Source organism: Bidens hawaiensis, unplaced genomic scaffold (genome assembly GCF_021521415.1).
Source record: "Bidens hawaiensis isolate Kalapana, Puna unplaced genomic scaffold, B.hawaiensis_p1.1 tig00011184_1, whole genome shotgun sequence".
Taxonomy (NCBI): Eukaryota; Viridiplantae; Streptophyta; class Magnoliopsida; order Asterales; family Asteraceae; genus Bidens; species Bidens hawaiensis.
In genome coordinates, this window is record NW_027491867.1 from 222,253 (window position 1) to 232,477 (window position 10,225).

Consider the following 10,225-nt stretch of genomic DNA (forward strand, 5'->3'; position numbering starts at 1 on the left):
GTTGGTGAGCAATTCATAAGTTTGAGCAACAATAGTATATAGTATGATAAGCCACAAAACTAGTATACAAAACAATAAATAAGAGCTATAAACCTGGATAAAATAGTTATCGCTAAACAAGTTAGCGACACCTAGCTATTGGCAATTAGTCTAGGATTTTATTGACAATTGCTAATAAGCTTACATTAGCACCACCTAACTACAAGGGGTTGCCAAGTAGTCTAGGATTTTATAGTTATCGTTAATTGCATTACGTTAACGACACCTTGCCATTGCCAAATGGTATAGGATTTATAGTTCCACCATCCAAAAGCTGTAAACACATAGGCAAATAAGCATAGAACACCAAATCGAGCAATTATTCAAGTCAAGTATACAATCACGTTTGTGGGTTTAAGACTTAAGTTAATAAAGCATTTAGTTTGATAAGTATGAAATGTCACCCCAAAACAAAAGATAGAAAACGGGGTATGAAGTTACTCACCTTGAAATAATAAAGTTAACGAGAAATTTAAGGATGCGGTTAAGCGAGCTGACTTGTCAGAAAATAATTAAACCTGAAACTTTGAGGGAATAATATACAATTAAAAACGAGAACGTAGCCGCTGAAATCAGGTCTAACGGATGTCTATAACTTGAGTTATGAAATAAACAATATTTAAGCGAGCTGGTACTGTTCAGAATCCGAACTGGGAGTCTGGAGTCGGGCTCTGACCACTACACTTAAAATATTATGACGAACAGAAAAGTTTTCTGGTCCGAAAGCTAGTTCTAACCAGAAGATAGAGTATTCGAATTATTCTAAAATTGACTAAAATGCCCCTTAACGGGCCGGGATCGATTTGACCACCGAAAGCTCCAAATTTACAGATTTGGATTTAAGGCTTACGTTTATCATGTGAAAATGTACATCTTTTATGAAAACAACTTTACCCAAAAGATGGTGTCGGGTTTAAATAAGTTAGAGTTTGTTATTTATATATTTACGATATATACATACATATATATATAGATATATATACACATATATACATATATAAACACGAAAACCTTGAAACGAGATCGACATAAAAGTGTCGGTTTTTTTTATAAGTTTATTAGAAACTATTTTTAATATTTATTATGATTTTTAGTTAATTAAAACGTATCTATTAAACATTGTATAAATATATATTTATACATATATACACACATATATATATGTATAGATAAAATTAGTTTAACGAGTCGAGCTAGGAAAACAGGTTATAATGATGTTCGGTTTTAATACGAAAAAGTTTATTTATATTTAATATTAACTTTTATAAGTTTTATAACCTTTAAAATACTTAAAAATAGATTAACAAAAAAAAATAACGAAAATTTGAGTTGAGCCGGTATCGAACACGCGACCTGAGCCGTGCAACCCAAGTGCACTGGCCAACTGAGCCAGTGGCTAATTCAGTAAAGAAATGGAAACTAAACTTTAAATACATTAACCCAAAACCCTCAAATTGATTAAGAACCCTAGAAAATCAAATCGATCAATCCGTTTATAGTTAATCAAAACGAGTTTAGGGGTTTTGATCCTCATGTAAACGTGATCAAAACTATGTATTTAATTACCTAAAACGATGATGGATTGATGGTGAACAAGGTGAAGAACGTGGCGGCTGGAAGTGGGTTCAAATCGATATCAAACGATCTTGTTAATTAGATTGGTTATAGGGTTTTTGATCGTTGGCTTGAGAGGATGTTGTGGTATCAATTAATTGAGTTATGATTTAGAATAATTAGTCAAACGGCTCGTTTGTATGTTTCCGACGAGTCCGTGATGTCGATCCGCGAATCCCGGCTGTGTAACGTGTTAAATCACGTGAAAACTGACCTAAACTAGCGGACAAACGTAATGGAATAGTTGTTTGGAGTTTATTGCATGTGATAAGGGGTTGCCGGAGGTGGTGGTGTTCGCCGGAGATGGTGGCCGGAGGTTCGCCGGAAACGACGGCCGGCAGGGGTGGCGGGTTAGAGAAAGAGATGGATGATGTATGTTTTTGTTAGGTTTAGGTTTTGTGTTGGTGGTATATGTAATGCATATTTTCAAAACAAGCCCTCCAAGTTTCAATCGTTGTTTAACACGAGTTTAAAGGTTTCCAAAGTTTATAACGAGTTTACGAAAATTCGTTTGAACCTCTTCTGTTTTTCTTAATAACACTAAATTATGACAAACATCGGTTTATTTAAGATCGAGGTCTTTAATAATATTATACAATAATTAAATAAAGTTCTAAAAAAAATTTGAGTCGGGTTTGCATGATAAAAGTTTTCAACACGAGTACAAATCGAGATTCGAATTTTGACGAATGTCACAAAAAACAACACTATATCCAAAACAACTCGTTTCAAAATATATAACCAAACAATGTATCCGATTATTAACAATTTAAATCCGACAATTGATATATGAAAAATTAATAATAACAAAACCCAAATTATATTGTACCTATTAGCCGTACACGAGTTGTGGTTCTATACCGAGGAATGAAACGAGTCGCACCTGCCGGAGACGGAAACCGCAACCGGAAGGAGAGGGAGAGAGAGAGAGAGCCGAGAAGAGAAAGAGTCGGAGAGTGAGAGGCCGAGAGAGAGAAAGAGAGATGCGGGGAGGGGGAGAGAGAGACGAGAGACAGAGAGAAGAGACGGGGAGAGTGCACGGCGTCGGAGCTCGTCGCCGGAATATCCGGGGTCGCCGGAAAAAACGGCACGGGGTGGGGAGGCCGGAAAATCGTGTGGAGAAAGGGAGGTGGTGGTGGTGCGTCGGAGGTACATGGGGGGAAGGGGTGTTGCGGCGGTGGTGGGGTGGCTGAGATGGTGGTGGTGGGTGGTGTTCGGAGTTCGCCGGAGCTCGCCGGAGCTCGCGGCTGCCGGAAAACGGCAAGGGTTATGGGTGGCGGCTGAAATAATAATGTGGTTAAGGTTAGGGTTGTTAGTTTATATAGGTGGGTATAAAAGTTACATTTTTGGTCCCTCAAGTTTCAATAATGGTTTAATACGAGCTTAAAGGTTTGTACAACTCGTAACGACTTTATGAAAATCATTTTGAACTCCTTATGTTTTTTTTTCTTAACGATAGTATAATATGACCAACATCGATTTATTTACGGTCGAGGTATATTATAATATTATATAATAAATACATAAGGTTCTAAAATATTGAGTTGGGTTTACGTATTAAAAGTTTACAAAAAATTGAATATAATTCGAGATCTGAATTTGACGAATGTCACAGGCCATAACCTTTTTACTTTTAAAATTGTGATATCCATTATACAAAGAAACTTCTAGTCAAGTTAACTTACTCTTCCCTTTACTTTTTTTAATGAATAATTTTTTTACACTCGATAAGGATTGACCCATAACCTCATATTTGACACCATAACCATGTTTATGCGTTTTACCCTCCGTTTATGCGTTTTGATCTCCCTTCGGGCTTTTTGGATATGTTTATGCGTTTTGGCCTCCGTTTATGCGTTTTGACCTCTGTTTATGCGTTTTTACCTTCGTTTATGCGTTTTGGCGTTCATTCGGGCTTTTTTGACCCATTTATGCGTTTGGACATTCGTTTATGCGTTTTGACATCTGTTTATACGTTTTGACCATCGTTTATGCGTTTTGACCTCTGTTTATGCGTTTTGGCCACCGTTTATGCGTTTTAGCCACCGTTTACGCGTTTTGACCTTCGATTATGCGTTTTGGCATCTATTCGGGCTTTTTTGACCCGTTTATGCGTTTGGACATTCGTTTATGCGTTTTGACATCTGTTTATGCGTTTAGACCACCGTTTATGCGTTTTGACCTCTGTTTATGCGTTTCGGCCTATGTTTATGCGTTTTGGCCACCGTTTATGCGTTTTGATATTTGTTAATGCGTTTTGACCTCCGTTTATGCGTTTTGACCTCTGTTTATGTGTTTTGACCTTCGTTTATGCGTTTTGGCGTCCATTCGAGCTTTTTTGACCCATTTATGTGTTTGGACATTAGTTTATGCGTTTTGACCACCGTTTATGCGTTTTGACCTATGTTTATGCGTTTTGGCCATCGTTTATGCGTTTTGACCTCCGTTTATGTGTTTTGACATCCGTTTATGCATTTTGACATTTGTTTATGCGTTTTAACTTCCGTTTATGTGTTTTGGCCTCCGTTTATGCATTTTAACGTCTAGAAACCAGATTTTTCAATTTAGCCCTTGGAGTTTAGAACCTGTCATTTTGGTCCTTTAACTGTCAAACTTGGTATTTTAAACCCGAAATTTTCACGATGTTACACTTCTTTATACATTGGTTTTTGAAACTTGGATCTTTGAGTGAAATCAAATACGTACTTAGCATGTTTTCTTTCAATCTAATTCTTTGAAGATCACGACCTACAACGTACTTCATTCTAATGTTGGCTCATGTACCAGGACTTGCTATCTAAAGGCAAACATTGTATAATCGGCTCTTGGTCCTTGTAAATGTTTCACAAATCTTGTTTCATGTGAATCTCGTATCCACCTTTCATTGTTTGACCAAGACTTATGATATAGTTATGTAAGCTTGGATTGTAGTAAACGTAGGCCAGTTAGCGTTGCTCTCTCGTTTTTTATTCAATTAAGACTGGCCCATTTCCCTGAATATCAAAACAAAAACAAGATTCGTCTCCAAACTTCACCTTTCCCATAACCCATCCGTTCAGTTCTCAAAAATACATTTTTATCCGTTATATGATTTGATGCTTCGTTGTTGAGATACCAAGTGTTTTTATCCATTCGCCCAGTCTTGAAACGCTTTGGAATCACCTCGTATTCATTTAGATAAAGTGCTTATTGATCACCCTTAATCATAAAAAAAAGCCAAATCCATATTTAAGAACCAAACGATCCAAAACCGGTGACGAGAACACTGGTGACGCGAGCTACGATGGCGACCCTATGAACTTCGTCGGTTGTCATGATTTATTCACTGCGTGGCTTGGTCTATGAGATGTAAGTGAGCAACGACAATCTTCTTCCCGCGACGGCTGTGACCAGTACCGATCATGAGTTGTAAGTGAGCAACGACAAAGTGGTGTCAACGGCTTAGTCAGACCCTAGTACCGATCACAAATTTGGTCTTGACTTCAGATTAGGGATGAGCTCGGTACCACGGTACCGAAATATTCGGTTAGGTACTGGTATTGTAAAAATTTGGGAAAAACTGGTACCGTACCTTTCTGGTACCGGTATCCGAAACTCAAAACTTTGGTACCGATTTCGGTATAGTACTGGCACCAAACTTCAAATTTTCGATTGAAATATACCTACTCGATTTTCCCATCTCTACGAACACTGCTTTGGAATGAACACAAGTGGAAAGAGCTTAACCACTATCGATTAAATCGAACACTAGCAACGAAGATTTGTGAATTCTTGACTTGAATCATCTAATAACTTCAAAACTAATTACAACTCTGTTGATGAATTCTTGACCTGAATCATCTACATATATAGGAAATAAACCAACTAGTCTTACTCAAACCGATTTGTCGGCTCGTTTCTTAGGCCACGCAACAATTGAGTCAACAGGAGTTTCAGTGGTCACATTACCGGTACATGTATTATCTGCTAATAGCTCCTAGTTCTTCACTAAAATGAAAATCCATGTCGTCTTTTATTTAAATAAACAAATTACCGGTACATGTATTATCTGCTAATAGCTCCTAGTTCTTCACTAAAATGAAAATCCATGTCGTCTTTTATTTAAATAAACAAATTTTTATTGTAATATGAGCTGTAACCACTATATGTAAACGAACCCGTGACTGGTGTCTTATCATTTCAGGAAACATGTTCTTAATCATATGAATCAAATCTGCAAATTTGACATTAATTATTATTTGAGGTTTTCGTACCCCTTTATTTTATTTTTTTTGAATTTGTTTTCCATAAGAAAAATGCTAGGCACATCAGGTTCGATTTTACTAAATTGTAAACAGAAACCATTTCATAAGAAAAACACTATACACACACATCAAGTTCAATTTCAAAAAATAAATTAAATTAAACCATAGACAACTTCTCAAAGAACATAGAAACAAGTTCAAAATAACATAAGAAAAGAATTGAATTCATTCTTTTCCAATTTCCCATATCATTCTCTAAACATGAAAAGGCATTGTCCGCATCATCGTATCCTCGGCCGACACCTTCCCGCGGGCCCGACCGCCTTCGACAAACGAATAATATCTTAAAAAGAAAGCAAGAGTCAAAACCAACCATTCCAAGCAAAACATCAACACACAAAGCCCACCAGCCATCTTCAATATCACCGCAGCATCATCTTCCCTCACATAAGACTTCAACGCGGTTAAAAAATTCGAAGTGGTTGTAAAAATCAAAACCGAAACGGACCCATGGAAGATCGCGGTCAGGACCGCGGCGGTCATGTGGGCCGCGTACCATTTATTTGATCCTGCGGACACAGCGTTGCAACCCGAGATGGCTCCTCCGATTGTGATGGCGTGGAGGAGGATTAGCAGTGCGCCGACAGCCGAGGGGAATAAGCGGAGGGACTGAGTGAGGAATATGCAACTTGAAGCGGCCCCGAGTAAGATGTAGTTGCAGATTAGGAAGAATTTGTGGGTTTTGTGGTGCGATTGGGCGTCGCTTGTGAGACCCATTTGTATGATTTAGTTGTGTGATCAGATTGAAAACAAAGCTTGAGATTTGATATAATGGTGATAATTTCGCAATGGCTATTTATATATAAAGGACTGAGGGTCTGAAGTCTGTGAATTGTGATGACCGTTTGAATTACAACGGATAGTTTACTCAAATAATTTCGCAACGGCTAGTGCTTTTTGTTGATTTTGTATAAAGGAAAAGTATGCAAAATCTTAAATTATGTTAAAGTATTAATTCAATTTTAATTTTACTAAATTGAATTGATCAGGGAACAAGTAAACTGTAAACTTATTTTAAAATGTAAATTTTAACAATTTTAAGTTTCTAATACGGTTAAGTATTAAAAGTTTAGTTATAATTATTTTTATGATTAATGTTCGCATATAAAGGTACAAACTTGAAAATTTTCATATGTATCTAACAAACATTACCGTGGCAAAGGTGGTTTAGTTTCAAAGTGTTGGTCATGGGTTCAATCCCCACTATAGGTGGTGTGTAAATAATAATGTATTTGACTTTTTAAAAAAATCTAACAAACATTAAAAATATTATTTACACCCAAGTTTAATAAATCTTTATTTGATGAGAGTGTTAATATTTTCATTGTTTAAACATATTTTTTATTTGGATTTTAATCTACATTGACGATAAGCAAGTTAACCGAATGGTCGTCTCTCCTTTTTTGTTCTCTCAACAGGTAATTGAATCTGTAAATCAGATAATCAAACTAGATTTAATCGCTTGATAATCCAATGATAAGCAAGCTAATATAAGCAAGCTAATATTTTGAGAAAGTAAAAAACCAAAAAAAAATCAAATTAAAACGAGTAAAACAATTTTTAAGCTAAAATGGACAAATATAATAATTTAAAGATAAAGAAAAATAGAAATAAAATAGTCATTTACTAAAATTTTTCTTAAACGTTCGACAAGTTGGTTTCAATGTATCTGAATTAATTCAATCGAAGTTCGTTAAATCCTCTTTCACCAGTTTTTAGTTGACTTATCTTTGATTTGTGTAACCAAAATCAGACCATTGGAGGCTTTTTGGGTTATGGTTTAGTTTAATGGGAAAATTTTTAAAATGGACATACTTTGAAAAGAAATTTCATATTTGTCTCTCAAATTTTAGAATTCTAAAAATTTTAGAATTCTAAAAATGTTCTCTTTAACTTAGCGTTGATTATGTGTTAGAATTCTAAAAATATTATGTTCTCTTTAGAATTCTAAAAATGTTCTCTTTGAGGAGTTGTTATACAAACATATCATCAAAGACGTGTTAGATTTCCTATCACATTGTCAAAGTTGAGTTAGGCCTCAAAACACGCGGTCAACCGCGTGTTAGCATCCAAATAGTCAAAAGACTCAAAGACATGTTAGCCCTTTATTTGTTTTTTTTAATGTTATATTACTACAACTAATTTCACTTATATTTTGTTTTTCTTTTATAACTTTTTATATATAAAGTTTTATATTATTTCAAATATACCGATCAGACATGCTTATTTTTATCTAGTTAGGCTTCAAAACATATGGCCAACGACGTGTTAGCATCCAAACACATAGTCAAAGATATGTTAGCCTTCGTTGACGAGTCTAATCAAAAACAACAAATGTCAACGGGTTGTCTGATTGACATTGTGTAGAATTATATCCACAATCCACCCCTGCCGATCTGAACAAGCCTAAAAACAATGCTACATGATGTGAATAATCTGCCGGCATCAGTCCACGTCATACCCTATATAGTCAAAGATATGTTAGCCTTCGTTGACGAGTCTAATCAAAAACAACAAATGTCAACGGGTTGTCTGATTGACATTGTGTAGAATTATATCCACAATCCACCCCTGCCGATCTGAACAAGCCTAAAACAATGCTACATGATGTGAATAATCTGCCGGCATCAGTCCACGTCATACCCTATATATCCGATCTTCGCCTCCTTCATCTCCTGTAGTCAAGGATTTTTGCGTAATTTTCGTGTCCATGTTTGTTGAACATTAAGGAATTGAGCTTGTTTGTGTTCGTCCGTGCTCGTTCATTAATTTTGTACACAGAAGCAACGAACACTAATGGACACTAATGGACACTATTAACATAAATCAACACAAAATCACCCAAAAATCCGGAAGTAAACCACAAATTAACATATGTAACCAACTTTAATGAACTAAACGAACACATTACCGACGTGTGAGGACACAATTGAACAAAGGCAGCGTTCGTGTTCGTACGTTAAGCCACAATTGAACAAACTGAGCGAAATTCTACTCGTTTAGAATGGGGTAAGTTTGAATTTTAAGACGCAGCCACATCAGTTTCAACTTACATTGAGGCTAATTGAGGTTCTCCAACTTTAGTTTCTTTCCTTTTGCACATAAACATCAATTTTAAATAAATAAATTAAATCATATCATAAGTTCAAAATTAAATAACAAACAAACGAATTTGATACATCTAAACACGAAACGGCGGTGTCCATGCCTTCGGGTCCTCCATCGACACATTCACATCAGTGGACCGGGCACCATCGACAAACGCATAATATCTCAAGAAGAAAGCAAGAGTCAAAACCAACCATTCCAAGCAAAACATCAACACACAAAGCCCACCAGCCATCTTCAGTATCACAGCCGCATCATCTTCCCTCACATAAGACTTCAACGCGGTTAAAAAGTTCGAAGTGGTTGTGAAAATTAAAACCGAAACAGACCCCTGGAAGATCGCGGTCAAGACCGTGGCCACCATATGGGCCGCGTACCATTTATGTGACCCTGCGGACACTGCATTGCAACCCGAGATTGCTCCTGCGATTGTGATGGCGTGGAGGAGGACCAGCAGTGCGCCAACAACCGAGGGGAATAGGCGGAGGGAGAGAGTTAGGAATATGCAACTCGAAGCGGCCCCGAGTAAGATGTAGTTGCATATTAGGAAGAATTTGTGGGTTTTGTGGTGCGATTGAGCGTCGCTTGAAAGACCCATGTTTGTGTGATTTTGTTGTGTGATTAATTACAGTTAAAGGCGGGTTCGATGAGGATGAGATTGTGAAGAGAAAGGTTGTGTTAATATATATATACAGGGCTGAAGGTTGGACTTAGGCCCTTATGAGCTGTCTTATGACCGTTCATGGTGCAACGGCTAGTTTGCTCAAAATAAGTTTCAACGGCTAGTGTCTTTTGTAACATTATTGAAAGCTTTTAATCAACATTTTATTAGAAGAATAAATATTGTTATTAATACTTTCAACTTATTATTATATTTACGGAGAACCGCAGTTTCTATTTTTGTGGTTTGTTAAAATTTGATATTTAAGTCTAAAAGTTTAAAATTTGCTATTTTCGTCCATAAGGTTTTATTCATGCTGCAATTTCGTCCATAAGGTTTTGTTTAGTTGTTATTTTCGTCCCTAAGGTTTTATTCAAGCTGCAATTTCGTCCATAAGGTTTCATTTCGTTGCGATTTTCGTCACATGTTAACAAAAATTGCAATGGTAACAATGAAACTTGCAAAAATGGTGAAAATTGCAATAAAAATGAAACTTTAA

The 10,225-nt window shown here is 36.3% G+C and overlaps 2 protein-coding genes across 2 annotated transcripts; both read right to left on the bottom strand.

The window, feature by feature from the left end:
* Nucleotides 1-6,152: 6,152 nt before the first annotated feature.
* LOC143537342 (uncharacterized) lies at nucleotides 6,153-6,674 on the bottom strand. The gene has a single exon (XM_077031131.1). It carries the CDS (start codon nucleotides 6,672-6,674, stop codon nucleotides 6,153-6,155), a length of 522 nt encoding a protein of 173 aa, XP_076887246.1.
* Nucleotides 6,675-9,138: 2,464 nt separating this feature from the next.
* LOC143537343 (uncharacterized) lies at nucleotides 9,139-9,663 on the bottom strand. Its single transcript, XM_077031132.1, has one exon. It carries the CDS (start codon nucleotides 9,661-9,663, stop codon nucleotides 9,139-9,141), a length of 525 nt encoding a protein of 174 aa, XP_076887247.1.
* Between the last annotated feature and the right edge of the window lie 562 nt (nucleotides 9,664-10,225).